Here is a 17,849-nt window from a genome sequence, read left to right on the forward strand (position 1 = left end):
ATGCAGTGACTGTGACCTTAATTGAATTGTGGGAACTTGTTTATGTGTGCCATGACTCTGCCCCCCACCCCCACCACACACACGCACACATGGGGAGGAATAAATACATTTGTGGAGAATAATAAATAAAATTACCACCTAAATACATTACATAACACAAACTACTGTGTTTCAGGAACATAATTCAACTAAATGTTCAGGGAATGTTGACAAATCACTTGAACATTTGCTCTTGTGGTTTATGGTATCATCTGAACATTAACCTATGTAACATATGTAACTTTTCATACTTTTGTAATTATTTCCTGACCTAATTATATTGCTAGATAACAAAACTCTTATGCTTAACCTGTTTGCTCCATTTATACTGCCAGCATATAATAATAATAATAATAATTAATAATAATGATAAAATCCTTGCATTTGATGTAGCGGCTTATCACGTCTTCAAGACATTTCAAAGTGCTTCACAGAATATACTATAAAGTGAATTGACTTTCCAGCAATCAACTAACAACGAGTTCCTACTTACTGCTAGATAAACAGAGGCATGTAGAGTAAGGAAACTTGTCCAAAGTTTCGCCTTGCCCGGAATCAAACCCAGGGCCTCTCACTTGCGAGGCGAGGGCTCTAACCACTAACAACAACAACAAGATTCCATTTATAGAGCGCCTTTCACGTCGGGAGGACGTCCCAAGGCGCTGAGCTACAGGACTCCACATATACACTGTATAAACCCATACTAGTTACAAATGTAAATGGTATTGAATTCAAAATAATGTTAGAAAACTCTCTGTCTTGGGTGGGAGGGTTGGTGGGCAAGTAAGCCAGGTCTCTATAGATCTCTATAGATAATAATAATAATCCTTGCATTTTGATATCGCGCTTTTCACGTCTTCTAGACGTCCCAAAGCGCTTCACAGAATACACTGTAAAGTGAATTGACTGTATATCTCCAAGGTGACACGTTTGGCATGCACTTTCCAGAATTGGGTAAGCAGTATACATCCCTTCAGGGATAAAAATCTATGAAATTTATATAGGTGGGGATACATGGAACTCTTTAGATACTCTTAAACATGGGTTGTGTGTCAGACACCCGGCTTACCAAAAAACGATTGTGTGTATTAATTCCTTCTTATTGTTGCGTTTTAAATGCTGCTGTAAATTTAAAGCGGTTTCTAAGCAAGGTGTATTTTTAGAAAAAAATATAAATGGAGATATGTTTGTTTATAAGGTTGAAAACGGGCCATCTATCCCTTGAGCAGCAATAATATCTGTAAAAGGTTTTCCGCTGGGAACTTGTGTGTAGATACATGACAGTTGAATTAATGTGAGACCAGGTAGTATTTGTTTGTGTAAACAGTGATTATAAAGAAGCAAAACTGCAGCAGAGCTTCATTATGCGGTGTCCCAAGAATGGTGGAATGCAGGTATATGTCTAGCTTTCCCACATTGACAGCTCCCTAATCTCAGCTATGATTTAAGAGGAGGCACTGAGGCAAGGTAAGGAACTCTTGAGATGAGGAAGATGAGGAGGGTGAAGTACCCATATATATTCGTGTGAGTTTCCCACGAATTGAACCAAGAATGGTATTGGTAAAAGCCATTGGAGTAAAATGATGCAGAGAAACCCAAAGAAGTGAAAGATAGTATTTAAAAAATCATTTCACTGTAAATTTTCTACACACATTGGGTATAAACCTCAGTGAATCCTCACAGGGTATTGCTCATGGACTAATTTGTAAATGTATCTGCCTCCTCAAGAGACTTCTACTTGAGCATAACTGATAACGTGCGCCTGCCGTTAGAAGATATACAATTGAATTCCAGGGATAGTATACTTTCTGATTCTTCAATCCCTACTGTGTTTCTCTTTCCATGGTAATGCAATTAAAGTTAGTGGGTGTTTGGATGTGCGACCCACAAAGGTTTGGTGATGTGCACAGGTTCCCAATGTGCTGTGTTACTGTGCCTGTCAATGTTTTGTCTTTGTATAGGTGTCTCCATGGAGTTACATGTATAGAGTTGTAGAATAGCCCATAATTTACCTTGCGGGCTTCCCTGCCATTGGTACTTTGTAACTGAGATCAACTGGTTTAGTAAATAAGTCTGTGTATATGGGGTGGGGTGAGAGATGATAGAATTAATAATGAAACATAATCCTTAAAGTGCTAGTCACAGGATTTCTAAGGAATTCTGTTTTTACACCAAATTAGCCACTAAAAGAAAGTGAAATCAAAAGTTGTATTATTAAAGCAATTTCAGTGATAAATATCTTGTTACTTTTAATGTTTCACAGACCAGAAGAAAAACAGAAAGTGGTTACAAAGAAGAATCCAGCGCTGACTGGCCACTATCCTGGTAAAAGTGAAGGCAAAGAGTTGAAGGTACTGGTGCAGCCAGAAACTCAGCACAGAGCGCGATACTTGACTGAGGGCAGCCGTGGCTCCGTCAAGGACCGGACACAGCAAGGCTTTCCAACAGTAAAGGTATTTTGTTTTACTTAAACTTTTAATGTTTGGGCTTTAGGTTTCAAGGACCTGCTTTAAGGTGGGACTCTCTTCTGAATCTACCTCCAGAAGCCAATTGTCCCAACACGTGTTCACAAACTCCAGGTAATGATTTGCTGAAGCTGTCGCCCAAAGCCTCAGAGGGAGGAACCTGACACACACTGACATGTCACTAATAGTAATATTATTATTACTAAGCACCGTAGAAGCAAAGTCGGCTTCACTGCGGGTACGACTATTTGCCAAGGGCCCTCACATGAGAACGTGGATTAAGCAGCTAATGTTCAGTAAAACCTGGTACCCAGCATTGGACTTGGATCTCGAGAACATCAAGGTCACAAGCTGTCTTGTAAAAGAAAAGGTTCTCCAACTATGCTAACGGCAGATGTCTGCTAGATAGTTGATGAGGAAACAGGAACAATTTGACCTTAGGGTGTGGGGGAAATAGCTTAAAAAACAAAGCCTAAGATTTGCTGTTTCTGTTTAACTTGTATTGTTGTAAGGAAACTCTTATCTATTCTTAGGAGAAGAGGTTAATATTAAAGTTGGGATTTTAAAACTTGAAAGTATTTGTGGTAAAATAAGGATTTTTTTATTTATTGTATTATGCTTGCTTGTGAATTTTGTTGCAATCTTATCAAAGATTTTAGTTCACAAACATTAAATTTTTTTTCTTAGTTGGAAGGTCACAATGAGCCAGTGGTTTTACAAGTTTTTGTTGGCAATGACTCTGGTCGTGTCAAACCCCACGGCTTTTACCAGGCCTGCAGAGTCACTGGGCGAAATACCACTCCTTGCAAGGAGGTAGATATTGAAGGAACAACTGTGATAGAGGTCAGCCTAGAGCCTGGGAATAACATGACACTGGCGTAAGTATTTGCTCACGCTGAGATCAACTGTTAAATCCGTATGTATCATCTGATATATTAATAGTGCTCATGAATCTTACCTGTATTGGTTTATCGCATCTTAAATTGTGTAACTCCCAGTTAATTTATTCTCCCTTGTGTCCCTAGAATTTCTCTGTTGTTTTTTTACCCTTTAATCCTTTTAACATATTGAATTTGACTTTCTGGAGAAGTGCAAAACAAGAAATATAGTCACAATTGGCTGTAGACAATGGGTGTGTATAAATTCCTATGTTGTCAGAGTCTGCAAGCACACATTAAATTGCAGCTGATTTAGGTTTACCATGTGTTTTGGTGAAGCATATGGAAAAGGGATAGTGGTTTATCTGCATACAAACATTTGCAAAGTCAGCATTGCTGATAAGAATTAGATCATTTATAAAATGCTGAAGTTTATCTTAAGATTTCTATATCTCACCAGAAACTTGGAAAATAATGAATTTGCCTTGACATGTTATGCCCTACGATTTTACACTTCCTTCTAGAAAAGCATCTCCTTTCTCTGAGCCTTCACAGTGTGGGCCTGACAAATTCAAGTCAGAAGTTACTGTCATGAAGCATTCTTGCCATGTTACATCACAGCATGTTTGAACATCAATGCAGTGCCCCATCATATCACATTACATTACTGTTGAATTTGAAAATAACTTTCAAATTTTGATTATAAAATATTATGGGATCTGAAAATCATGTGCCTATTGAAGCTTGGTCAATTATGTAATTTAGAAAGAAATTAGATAGGTGTTGTCTAGGTGAAAAGTGAAGTGAAAAGGGGAAAAAATTGAGTTTCACAAAATGGTCCGAAAATTTAACCATCTACCGTTCCATCAGCATAGTTGAAACCCACAGTGCAGATTGAAAAGTGTCAAAATGTGAATAAGCTGAATTAAGTCAATAGTCTGCAGTACAAACAGAGGAATTATTTATAACACTGCTCATTGGATCCCTAGATAGCCAAAGATAACATGGAACTTGTGTGATTTATTGCCTGAGGGCATATTCATATTTTTGGGTTTGATACACTGACCCAGAGACACCTACCAAACATACATATTGTCAGCCATAAGTATACGTGGTCCAACAACTGCAGTGTAAGTGGAATGGTTATATTGTAATTGGAGGGATACAACCCGACATCTGAATTTTAGGCATCAAGTTTTCCGTTCTTCTTTGTAATAGTTTCATGAATACCTGTTACAATTCTACTACTGTTGTTTTCTCACTCTGTAGAGTTGACTGCGTGGGGATTTTAAAACTGAGAAATGCTGATGTTGAAGCACGAATAGGCATTGTGGGATCAAAGAAGAAAAGTACCCGTGCACGATTGGTTTTTCGAGTGAATATTGTCCGTGCCGATGGATCCATTTTAACTTTGCAGACACCCTCATCACCCATTCTGTGTAGTAAGTGATATATTTCATTAAAACAATTTGGATTTAACTTGCACCATTTTGTGTTAATGCACCATTTTGCTGTGGAGTGCTTTTATTTTCGTTTAAGCAATTAAGACTAAACATTCTGCCTATATGTTTATCTCGTAGAATAACACAAAAATATAAACTTGAATTAGTAGAGATTAGAAAATTGAAATGGTGCAGCAGTGTCTGTTAAATATTAACTAGACATTAATTGGACCTCTGCATTAAACATGGGCCTTAACCATATCTAACATTCATGTGAAGTTTAAACAATCTAATTGGTTCCTGCAGGCATTTCGGGGGGGGGAACAAATGTGTTTGTTGTTGAGTTGTTTCCATTTATTACTTGCAACTGGTTTACTTAAAGACCAGCAACGGAAATTACATTTGCGTAGGTAGTTCTTTACAGTCAAACTATTCCTGTGCTTGATATAATTTTGACAATAAATGCTTTATTACTAGAGAAGCAAAGTAAGGTCTTACTTTTGAGAGATCCGTGTACCAAACATGGACAGTGTTAAATCGCATTACCAGTCCTTTTCAAAATTGGTAGCCATATTAAGAGTAGGTTCAAATGAAAGCTAGGAGTGTTTTCAAAACTTTGATCTGTTTATACCTATTCTATTAGTCTGAAAGAAAAGCCTCAAACTTGTGAATTTTACTGGTTGTTTTGTATTAAATTATTACTCTTACTAGTGTTTGTACTCTTTGTGGCAATTCATGTAGTTCATTTGGGAGGGGGAAATAGCCTAATAAGTAATATGAATCCATCTATTTTGTAATTAATTTGGCCTATTCTGTATAGATATTTACATAACACACTTACACCATTGCTCTTGTTAAACTGTATGTACTCAGTCTTCCTTACAGCCCCTTCTTTACATATTGACTCAAAATGACCTGTTTACACTTATTCACACAGAGCTGTTCCTGTTAACTGTAGAAAAACATGTAGTTGGCCAGACTATTTGTAAAAGCACAAATAAAGCTCACAAACCCTGTTTGTACAAAACACGTTTTAGCCGTTTCCTACCTCAGCATGAGTCTTCAGGAGAAAAAGGCAGCAATTTGGGGGAAAGGAATAAAATGTAATATTTTCATTGGTTGTTAATTATATAAATGAGGATTAGCTGTAATGAACCTGTAATTCCCTCTCTACACAAGTTTATACTGAAAGTGGGAATCATTCATGTGAAAAATGTTTCTGCAATGATGTGATGTTCAGTTGTAGTGGTCTGTTACGTTTGATTCATGTATCTGAAGAAATATATAATATTGGTTTAGTCCAACAGCTGCTGAAAATAGAAATTTAATCTCTTGCAGAATGAATTGAGCAAACACAGAATGAGTTTTGATATTTATCAAGGAAACCTGGTGATAAAAAATTAATTTGTAGTAACTGGAAGTAGTTACATTTAATATCAACTGCTAATTGGAGAAATTACTTTGTGATATAATTTTATTTTTTCTCTGTTGTGTAAAGTACTCCGAGACACTATTTTACCCTTTAAACACTTAGTTTGTTTAAAGAAAATCAGCTTTCACATTGCTCTGCTTGTTTGGCCACTCCCCACAACATGGCTGAAATTTGGAGATTAGCAGAATAGAAAATAATACTGTGCCATGTCTTCATTCTGCTACATGCTTAACATGACCTATGCATCTTACAGAGCAGTTTCCTCAACAATGATGACTGTGGATTTAAACACTAATTATTTTGACTTGTGTATTTTGATTTCTTGTTGACTGTAAACAAAATTGAGAGAAAAAAACAAATGTCTATTAGTACTAAAGAGATCACCAGATAAATCTTATAAGATCATCAAGGATAACAGGTCTCTAACATTATGATGATCTCCCAAGATGCCCACATAATATATAGCTTAAATAACATATGGAATTCCACATGATTTTAACATTGTTTGCTATTCTAGATCATTTTTTCACAAGTAAATATTACAGGTGATATATGCCATTATTTGCATTGCACAATTCCAATTGGCCATTTTGTGACTGATAAAGTAAATTTGTTTCACATTATAATTGTAGCTCAGCCAGCAGGAGTACCAGAGATCTTGAAGAAAAGCCTGCACACCTGCACAGTGAACGGTGGAGAAGATTTATTTCTGATAGGAAAGAACTTTCTAAAAGGCACAAAAGTTATTTTTCAAGAGAACGGTTCGGGTGAGTAATTGGTTTATCTGAGTCTAAAACAAGAAAGGCAAACAGTAAGAAATAAACTCTCCAGATTCTTTGCCTAGTATTGCCTCATTGGTGAATTCTTTCCAGTGTCTTTCCCAGATAATCAATTTTGTTCTGTCTCAAGACGTTTCCTTGCTTTTTCCTCTCCCATTTGAACCACTCCTACATAGACAATAATACTATACACTTCAATTGACTGCATTTTGCAAGCATAAACTGTCACAGAATAAATATTAGATATTAAAATGCCCTGCAAAAAGTCTTAATTTGCAACGATTGAGTATGAACTTGTCTACTATCTTGATACTTTAATAATATATGTGCAGCCATAAATATGCAAGTTAAGAGAACTGTTTTTAGTGAAACACCTGGTGAGTTAAGTCTATAACTAATCACTTCTTGTGACGCTTGTGAGCCATTGTTACTTCTTGATGTTGCATGGTTTATTTTTCCATAAGCCACAACACTCTATCCTGTCCCACAGATGTGTGATATGATGGATAATGTAATAAGTCTTTAAGGATGGAGGAGTTCCTGTCCATCTGTGTGATATTTTTAGTGTCCGCACCCAAACATATATTTATGATGTTTCTTATGAAAGATCCAGATGTTGATCAAAGCTGGATATGGATTAGTTGCCTCGTTTCCTCTCTATTACGTGGTTGTAAATTCTGAAATTGCCAGATTCAAGTGCTGCGAAAAACAGTGGCATCAAGCCTTTTTTTTTTGCCCTTTAGTTTTAAATGTGCATTTTGAATTATTGATTATTTTTCTATTTTGAAAAATAATGCATTTGTTCTCCAGTGATATCCTCTAACCTGTAAGATGTCGCACACACTATTTGTTGGTAGAGAAATGTTGCTTTACAACCAAAGAGCAGATTATGTACAAATTTACAAAAATGTAGATTTTCTTAGAAAACATTTCTTCTGTGATAAAATATCTGTAATCATATTTGTAATCATATAACAGAATCAAAGTTTTTTTTCAATAAATATCACTGGCAGAGCCATTATAAATGTGTTCAATCTTTTTATCTTCATCAGATGAGACCTGTTCTTGGAAATCAGAAGCCGAAATCGACATGGAGCTCTTTCATCAAGTGAGTTTAAAGACATCTCATTTTCAGGTTTTATTTAAAGAGAGGAGTGAATTAGAAGAAAAGGCCATCTTTTTATATTTACTTCAAGTAAATCTTTTTATATTCACTTAACCAGTAATGAACATAGATTTGATTTAAGCGCATCTTACAGAAAATCATTGACAAAATTGCTGCTTGGAAATCTGCGCAACAATCAGAATACAACAAAGAACACTAAATAACCACCGAACGAGAATACTCAAAATATAAACAGTATATGTGTGATTGAGATATATATATGATATTCTGAATTATATATGTTCTGAATTGTGCAAGTTATATATATATGTAACTTGCACAATTCAGAACACTGGTAGAACATCGTTTAAGGAGATTATGTTCAGTGCACTAGCTCTGCAGAATGTGGAACTTCTTTTGATTATTTCATATTACTAGCAGAGTTTAGAAAAACAAGGGGAAACTGCCTTGATTAGTCACTATGAGATCTGTAAACCAAATTGATTGCTTGTCTGCCTGCAGTTTGTGTGTGAGCTAGTGATACAAGGGAAGATCAAGAATATGACTTGAAAAATATATTCAAAAGTATTTGTTGCTCTTCACAATATTTCTTTTGTTTTCATAGAATCACCTTATTGTTAAGGTACCGCCATATCATAATCGACAAATTACATCACCAGTTTCAGTTGGAATATATGTTGTGACTAATGCTGGAAGATCACATGAGGTGCAGCCTTTTACCTTCACTCCAGATCCAAGTGAGTTCATTTCTATACTGTGTCAAGAGTTTGCTTCTGTTTCTGATACAGGGGGAAGCCTGTTATAGCCGCTCCTCCCTAATAATATAATTATATATCATATAATTATTATATATTATCATATATAATTATTATAAGTGAAGGAAGTTGGCCTTTTTTGTTGCTTTGCTTATTACAATGTGTGTGGCCTCTGAAAATGTGCCCTACAACAGTATCTGATAAGGAGAACTGAGCAAACAAAAATACATTTTACATTTATGGTATATGTTCTATTGTGCTTCAGCAAACTCATCAGATGTCATTGTGAAGAAAGAAGGAGTTGCCCAACCATGTTCCTTTGAGGAAGTTATCAAAGGTAAAATCATACTTTTTTAAAAAATAAATGCATCCAAAGGAAAATAGCCTGCTGGTGGGTTCAGTGATTTGAATCTCATTTTACGTAGCATATTGCTGAACTTGAGTGGCCTGTCAAATGCAATGCCAAAAAAGTGGCTGACAGGCTCAGCAGATAGGAAAAGAGAAATTTTACATGGTTTCAACATTAAGCTGTAATATAGCACCGGCAGCTAACCGTAGAGTTACATAACAGAGATTGGAAACTGCTGCAATTCTCTACCAGTCCAGAATGCATTCCCTGAGAGGCCATAGAAGAGGCTATGAGAGAAAAAATCCTAAATAGAGTGTGTCTCCATTTCAGTGTGCTTTGTTATAGAACTGAATTTGGTTAGAAAGTAGTTTCAATATGGACCCCATTCACTGTGCACAAAATATTAGCATTGAATGAACGCACTGGAAAGCAGCTGCATTATAGTGGAGCACCTCTGTAATACACATTTAACTTGTGTTTTCTATCTAGGAGAGGGATCAGATTATCAAGTCATGAATGGCTTGTCCAAGTTCTAGTCAATCAATGCAATAGAACATTAATGTTGCAGGGTATGCATGCAAATTGTGTCATTACACCTCCTGATGTTTAAGGAAGTAAATTGAATTCTAAAAAATATTTGAAGGTCAAGCTTTATGTACTGTTGTGTTATATGATGTGCACCCATTTGTAAAATGCTTGAAAGACTGTTTTTAGATCAATTCTTCACTATCCTTTTGCTGATCTTTGTGACCCTGTATGCTTTGCAGCCGTAACATTTTGCATTCCTGCATACTGATTACTATTTTATGATGTCTAACGCAGAAACGTTTTTGAAGCACTGTTTTCTTATACCTCCATGGAACAAATGAGTCCTGTATGAGTCCACTGATCTAATGTTTGCAGAAACAGCATGAGAAGGTCAGACCAGTTATCCTGGCTGCTTGCTAATGGGAGACTGTTCAGAGCTCTATGCACACGTGCTGAATAAGTGCACACACAAAAAATCACTTCAGCTGTTGATTACTATCTAAAGAAATACTTCCTGTTGTTAATCTTAAACTTGCCCTTCACAAAACCTGAACCTTGTGTCCTCTTGTCCTATTGACTTGGCTTATCTGAAAGATTCATTTATTTTTTCTATCCTGTTTACAAACGTTTATGTTAAGTTGGCTAAAATATGAATTTTAATCAAGCACTGAATAATGATCATTTCGAAAGGATTTATAACGATTCGCTTCACTGACAAGCTGAAGGAATGCATTAAAAGGCATCCAAACTAGATTGAGAATATGTTGTCCCAGTTACTCTGGCCAGAAAGACAGTCGCTGGTCTGGTTCCATGGGTTACAGTTTGTATATTCAGAGAATGCAAATGAAATAAAACATAATTTGGTGTCAGTTAAATCTACACTGTACTCACAAATGGATATCTCTTTATAAAAGTATGTTTTGATATCCTATCAGAAATGGGTTTATAGAATCCAATCGTCAGTTCTATTTATATTTGTGAAACATTAGAATGGCTGAGAGGTGTGACTAGATTTTTGCTTCTTTATCACAGCTGCAGCAATGAAAGCCACAGGCTGTAACCTGGAAAAAGCGAATCTTCTTCCCAGTGCCTTGATATCACCCCTTCTACCATCTGCTTTGGTTAAGAATGAGGAAGTGAATCCAATGGATGTAACATCAAATCAGACACCATCTGCAGTCTTTAAGGTATTAAGTTATTTTTGTCAAGAGTCTCGAGCACATTTTTGTTTAGGACTTCAATAGCGGCAGAAAAAGAAACATACTTGGAGTGAACAATTAGCATTTTATTTCCAAAAAATAAATGTAGGAAATTCAGCTCAAAGCAACTATAACTTTGAAATATATTATGTGTGATTTATAGAAAATGTGTTTTTTTTGTGATTTTGCTCACAAAATATACAGTCCATCAATTTACAGTATATTCTGTGAAGTGCTTTGAGATGTCTCAAAGATGTGATAAAGAGCTATATCAAATGCAAGGATTATTATGATGATATAAATGTACAGAGTAGTTCAATTCACTACATGTAATTTTTTAAATGAGTCTTTTTTTTGTTAAAGAGTCAAGAAATGGGACTGGGACAGCCATCTTTGGAAACCACTTCTAATATTTCAGGAGGGTCTCCTTTCTCTGCGTCCATTTCCCATCAAGGAGGGGATGGTGAACAACACCAGCAAATTCAACCAAATGCCTATCCAAGCACAGAGTCTCTGGCCACTGTCCAGAAACAACAGGACATTTCTCAGACTTGTGCGTTTCAATCCACAAATTCTACCAGTCAGCTTCAGAACAATGAAGCTTTACTTCAGCAACAAACGCAGTTTCACAAAACTGGCATTTTGTTGGATTCAAGCGAAGTGCAACCGAGAGACATTTTGCAGTCTGGTGAAACTATGGTGTCATTGACTCGGTTGTCTCAGTCTGGGCTGCAACAACAACAGCAACAACAGCACCAATCACAAGCACTGCAGGAGCATTCTTCTAACATATTCCAAACCAGCAGTAATGTTTCACAGTTGCAGAATGCAATGCAATCTATGCAACCGGGAAACTTTCAATCCAATAGTAACAATGGGAGGAGTGATAATGTTAGTCTTGTTCAACAGGCTTTGGAGGCTGCTCAGCAGCAGTTGTCTGCTGTTTTATTTACTGGCCCATCTGATACCATGCAACAGTCTGTGGAACAGGTGCGAGAGCAAATTAATGCAGAGATGTTCCAACAAGTAAATAATATGCAGAGTAACATGGCTCAAGGTTTATTCTCGACTTCAGACAACTCATCCCTCTCTAGGTCTGACAACGTTCTCTCCGGACATGAAAGTTCGTTGTCAAATCAACAACAGCAAGCATTAGAATCTTCCACCGGTATGGTGATGGCAATACAACAGAACATTTGCACCAGAACAGGGCAACTGCAATCAGATTTGTACCAATCATCAAAAGTAATAAATGTCCAAGGGTCTTTAAATGGAAGCCTTCAACAATCTGATGTTTTTCAGCAACCTTCTCATGTCATGTCTGGTCTACAGTCCACTGATGCAAACCAACATCAGATGTCACACGGTGGATTGTTTTCATCGAGTACAAATGTTGGAGGAAATGAGAACATGGGGAATTCTCAACAACAAACAGCTTCCTCGAGTCTCTTTCAGTCTTCAAGTTCCATGGTCTCTGCAGAGGCCTCAGCGCAGTCAAAGCAGAAACAAAACAATGTGTTCCAGTCTATCGTACAAATGAAGCACAGCGTAGACAATCAACCTCAAGTCAATTTATTTTCGACTACAAATGGAATCATGCATGGAATTAAAGCTGGTGGACCCTCACAGCAAACTGGACTTTTTCAGCAGAGTGGAGACATGATGCCCATTCAACAAGGAAACTTCTTGCAACAGTCTGCTCACTCTACTCACCCGTCATCTGAATTGTTCCATCCCCAAAACCCCATTAATCAAGCTCAGAATACAGCACATTCCCAAGAGCCACAGTCTGGCCTTTTTCATTGCCAGAACACTGTCCTCCAGCATCAAAACCCTGCTGCTTCCCAGGACCAAGTACAGTCAGCGTTGTTTCATTCTCAGAACTCAATGGCAGTTCTTCAAAGCTCATCACATCCCCAAGATCAGCAGCAAGCCAATCTTTTTCTCTCTCAAAACTCCTTGTCTTCACTTCAAAATAGTAACATGTCACAAGAAAAGCAACAGATCACCTATTATTCTCCACAAGGTTCAATGCCTACACTCCAGAGCTCAGCATCTCCTGAGCAGCAATCTGTGAATGTCTTTCAGCCCCAGTCGCAAATGTCTTGCATACAAAATACCATGATTTCTCAAGAACAGCAGCAACAGAGTCATTTTCAACACCAGGTCACTTTATCTTCATCACAGGCTAACACTTCTCCCCAAAACCAGCAAGGCTCACTTTTCCAGACCCAACACTCACTGGTTACACTTCAGAACAGCACCTTGTCCCAAGACCAACAACAGAATGTTCTATTTAACTCCCAGAATACCATTTCTCCAATAAACAACAGCATGACTTCCCAAGAGCAACAACACAACATCCTTTTCAACTCTCAGAATGGCATGGCTTCAATGAATACAAACATGGCTTCCCAAGAGCAACAGAACCAAACTCTTTTTCACACTCAGACAAACATGGTGTCGGTCAATCAAGAGCAACAGTCGTCCATGCAATTCCAAAATCAGGCCACAGTTTCTTCACTCGCAAACAGTGGGACATCTCAAGCAGACCAGCAGCAGTCATCTGTTTTTCACAACCAACCCCAAATGCAGTTAGTTCAAAGTTCAGGTGACTCTCAAGACCAGCAGGTCACACTGTTCATTTCCCAGGCTTCAATGTCTGCGTTGCAGAACAATATGACTCAGCAAGACCTTCAGCAGTCCAACATTTTTAATTCTCAAAATAATGTGCCTGTCCTTCAGACCAACACTGCTTCACCAGGTCAGCAGCAAAATACACTTTTTCACCCACAAAGTGCGATGAATCAGCTGCAGAACCCACCGCCACCACCTCAACAGCCGACTGACTTATTCCTGTTTGGAATTCAAAATGGTAAGTAATAATAAAGGCCATACAATTTATTGAAACAATGGAGTCTGGTTCAGCTGAATTGTACACTTACATCATACGTTTGGTATGAAAGCAGCTGTAAAGGATCAAGCTGAAATTAATTTATGCACTCACAACACAGTTCCTGCTAGATATAATTGCACAGCATACATCTAGTTAGCAGAATCAACAAAGCCACGGGCATTGGTGGTATCGTGGGAAATGGAAATGGCAGTGTAAAAAGTGCTTGTCTAATTCTGAATTGAAAGCCGTATTTAGAATAATATGTGCAATTTTGAACACCTCAATGTGACGTATATACATGAAAGAGTCATTAGAAGTTAAACAAGACTAATTATCGAACTTGGGTTGTTAATTGAAAAAAAGATACTGAAGTGAAGGTTTTTAAAATGTTAAAAACACCAGATAACTCAAATACAGCCAGTGTCCAGGTTTACGTTACATCGTTTGATTCAGTACAGAATTAGGTTAGACTGGGTGGATGGAACATTCAAATGTGAATTATAGTCTAGTAAAAAACAGGACTGCTAGTTGAAGTTAAAATGTTTTGCCTTATATTCCTGACCTTTCAGCAACTATTTTTGTTGGATCTGGTTTGTGCGAGAAACATAGTTAAAATGATCTGTGACCTTTTAATTCATGCAACTGATAATAGTGGATCCACTTTGAATGGATCAAAGAATTAAGATAATCAAACCTTTTATTGGGTCACATACTTGTGTTTATAAACAAATTAAGCATTTTGATTTTTTTTTAATCAAAGTATCTCTTTCCCAGTAAATGATATTGTTGATAAAAATAGGCAGGATTACAGAAACTTCCTTCCCAGTGGGAAAAAATTTAATTTTGTCAAAATCATCACAATCTTATTAAAACGAATTCTTGCTGGATTCCAATGGGAAACTCACCCCTGAAGACCAAAGTGAACAGAAAGGTCATTTTAAGTTAGCCAAATTGTTGCTTTGGTTTGCTAAAGCAGACCACACAAGTTGTGGCTGTAATGATTTCTTCTCCAGATATTAGAAGATGATGTTGGATGTACGTTATACGAGGATGAACTAACTGCCAAAACCAGTAAATATGAATGTTTGTTAAATGTCTGGTTTCTTTTAGATGCCAATCGGCAATTTCTATATTGAGACGTACCGTATACCACACTGTTGGAAATGTATTAAAAACTAACCTTAATTACCACAAAAATCTTCAAATTCTTATTTCATACAGACTGTGGACGATTAATGAGCATAAATGATGTATCTCGGTCATGTTCTTCTGGACCATCTACTTTGTCTGATCAGCTGCTAGCAATAAGCCAGTCTGGCCAGGCACAGAATGAAGGTCAATCCGTCTCTTCGCTCCTTCCACAGCAGTTGACTGACTCGAGGCAGCTATCATCCAACATTACCGCAGAACAGAACGTGGAAAAGATTGACAACATCCTTGTCACTTTACAGAACCAAGGAAATAACATCAACAGGAGTTTTTAATCCCTCGGTAAGATGAAATGGAATGGATTACAAGCATTTTTATTTTACCTGTTCACGATGCAGTATACATTATAAGTAGTCTAATGATGGCATTCCAGTCCATACATTCCACAGATCAAATGTTATTACATTGCAATTGTACCCACAAGTGCATTATGTATTTTTAAATAGTTTTAATCAGTAATAAATGAAGTATATATAACATGTTTTATACTTTTATCACTTCTAATTCACAGAATAATTTATATCTCTGCTTCCAGGGATATAAATTGTTCTGTGAATTAGACATGATAGAAGTATCATTTTGATTCATGGAGAAATTACATTAGTCTTTTAAAAATGTTCAACTTAACATTATATGTTTAATGATCATAATACCTTATGGAACTGAGAGTGATTGTTCTTAAACTTTTTTTTATTTTTAGATTGTTCATATGGCACAAAGAAGAATCAAGAACATTCAAACCTTGTGAAACTGGAACACCCATCATAAGGCGAGACGGATGATTACTGTACCATGAAGGGAAAGTCTATAGATAGTGTTTATATCCATTTCAGCTTTTAAGCAAGTCCTTGTTTGCTACTTGTAAATTGCCACATTTCAGAAAGCTTAAGTTTTTTTATATGCATTATCACTGCAAAAATGCATTTTTTTTAAATAACTTGTTATATTTCAATTGGCATTCCACCATAGAAAGCAAGTCATGATAAGGTATCTGTGCCCCCTGGCTTTATACCTTTCTAGTTTGTTGGCAAAATTATAATAACTGCCTAAATATACACAGAATTAATGTAGATATTGCATTTTTAGTATACTTAAATAAATATTACTTAAAATCATGCCATTACCAGTCAGTACAAATGAATGAGGAAACGATTATTTCTCTATTGTACTCAAACCAGCCAAGAACCACCAAAACCCTCATCTACTGGTGATGTCGGAGTGAAATGCCAGGTAAGACTGATTTGACTGGATCCCAACGTTCCATTGCTACAGACACTGAGGTGCAATAGGTCACAATAGATTTGTATATTGCTTTGCATAGTACTAGTTGTCAAAATGGCTGGCATATTTTGTTGTTCTATCATTTTTTAATCATGAACTGCAATCATTCATAAAATGTTAAACAAGCTATACAGCAAACTTCACTCCAATTATCAATCAGCTCATGCATACAGAAATTTGCAGGCTTTGTTTGGTAATCATAGACTTCACTGTGGAGGGGAAAATGAGTGACAGGTCTGCAAACAGGATTCTGTCGACAAGTGTGAAGAATTACAGACTTTTCCCTTGAAAAAAAGACCCACTATGAACTTTATGTATTAAGAAAATGACTATTCTAGGACACTAACACTAAGGAATGAACATTTTTCAATTTAGCCTAAATCATACAGTACAAATACAGTAATTGTTTTTATTGAAAATTACTTGGGTCCAAAGTGGAACAACTTGTTGATAGAAAGGAGAGAACTTGATTTTTATAGCATCGTGTCACATCACTGTGTCAAATCACTTCACAAGTAATTACTGTCAAGTGTTGTGACTTTTGCTCCACCAAGGACGTCCCAAAAAAGATGAATGACCAATTAATGTGGAAGATTATTGCCCAGTAGACTTCTGATTTTTGTATAGTGCTATGGGATGTTCAGGCATTTTATTAGATCATGGCAGATCTTTTAATCTAATTATCCTTTTATTTGACATACTCCTTAATACCATACTTCCAACTATCTCTGTTTACAGAGAACTATTTTTTAATGTTCATCTGAAAATAAGCAGATGGGGTCTCAGTTTAATGTGTGATGCAAAAGACTGCAACTCTGACAATGCAGCATTTCCCCAGTACTGCATTGCAGTGTCAGTCGATAAAGGACAAACATATCCTTCTAACTTAAAAGCAGAAATGAATGTAAGACAATTCCTGAGGCCTGTACATTAACCAAGAAATGGCCTTGCTTTTCATTTTTATTTTCCTGCACTCTATTAGCACATCTACTGGGATGAGATGTATTTGAAATCGTTATTTTTCCTTTGGAAAGATGATATTTTTGGAAGAAATCTTGGAGAGTACTTTAAACTTGGAATTTCCAGCACTTTATTCAGCTAATATTGTGATCAGTGATTCCCATTAATGTGTTATGTGATTTTTTTTCTGTCAAACTGTCCACAGCACTTCTGAAAGTATTTATGTTTTTAATGGAATCATTTAATTGTATGATTTGTTTCTTTCTGTTTACTGTAAATATTTAAACTATTTTCTTACTGTGCACGTTTTGAAACATGCAAAACTTTTAAGCAGCCACTTCTAAGAGACACTGAAGTGTTTTTGGTGATACAAGCTTTAGTCATTATGAAGGGAACTTCAGCTGCCGACCGGCTTTTAGGTCAGTCATTTTCAATACAGAATTTTTATGGTTCAAATTTGGATGGTTTATATCTAATGTGTGTTTCATTTTTGGAAAGTTACATTTTATAT

At 36.5% G+C, this 17,849-nt stretch overlaps 1 protein-coding gene across 1 annotated transcript in view; it reads left to right on the forward strand.

Annotated features, from left to right (window-relative positions):
* nfat5b (nuclear factor of activated T cells 5b) overlaps positions 1–17,170 on the forward strand; it is a 46,853-nt gene extending 29,683 nt beyond the window's left edge. The window contains exons 4-14 of the mRNA XM_007889293.2: positions 2,303–2,492; positions 3,192–3,382; positions 4,652–4,824; positions 6,889–7,023; positions 8,088–8,143; positions 8,766–8,898; positions 9,182–9,253; positions 10,826–10,980; positions 11,356–13,867; positions 15,110–15,379; positions 15,798–17,170. Coding sequence (XP_007887484.1) covers positions 2,303–2,492; positions 3,192–3,382; positions 4,652–4,824; positions 6,889–7,023; positions 8,088–8,143; positions 8,766–8,898; positions 9,182–9,253; positions 10,826–10,980; positions 11,356–13,867; positions 15,110–15,372 — 3,880 coding nt within the window. The 3' untranslated portion in view covers positions 15,373–15,379; positions 15,798–17,170. The remainder of the gene's footprint in view (positions 1–2,302; positions 2,493–3,191; positions 3,383–4,651; positions 4,825–6,888; positions 7,024–8,087; positions 8,144–8,765; positions 8,899–9,181; positions 9,254–10,825; positions 10,981–11,355; positions 13,868–15,109; positions 15,380–15,797) is intronic.
* Positions 17,171–17,849: the final 679 nt, after the last annotated feature.

This window comes from Callorhinchus milii, unplaced genomic scaffold, assembly GCF_018977255.1.
Source record: "Callorhinchus milii isolate IMCB2004 unplaced genomic scaffold, IMCB_Cmil_1.0 Scaffold14, whole genome shotgun sequence".
NCBI classification, from domain to species: Eukaryota; Metazoa; Chordata; class Chondrichthyes; order Chimaeriformes; family Callorhinchidae; genus Callorhinchus; species Callorhinchus milii.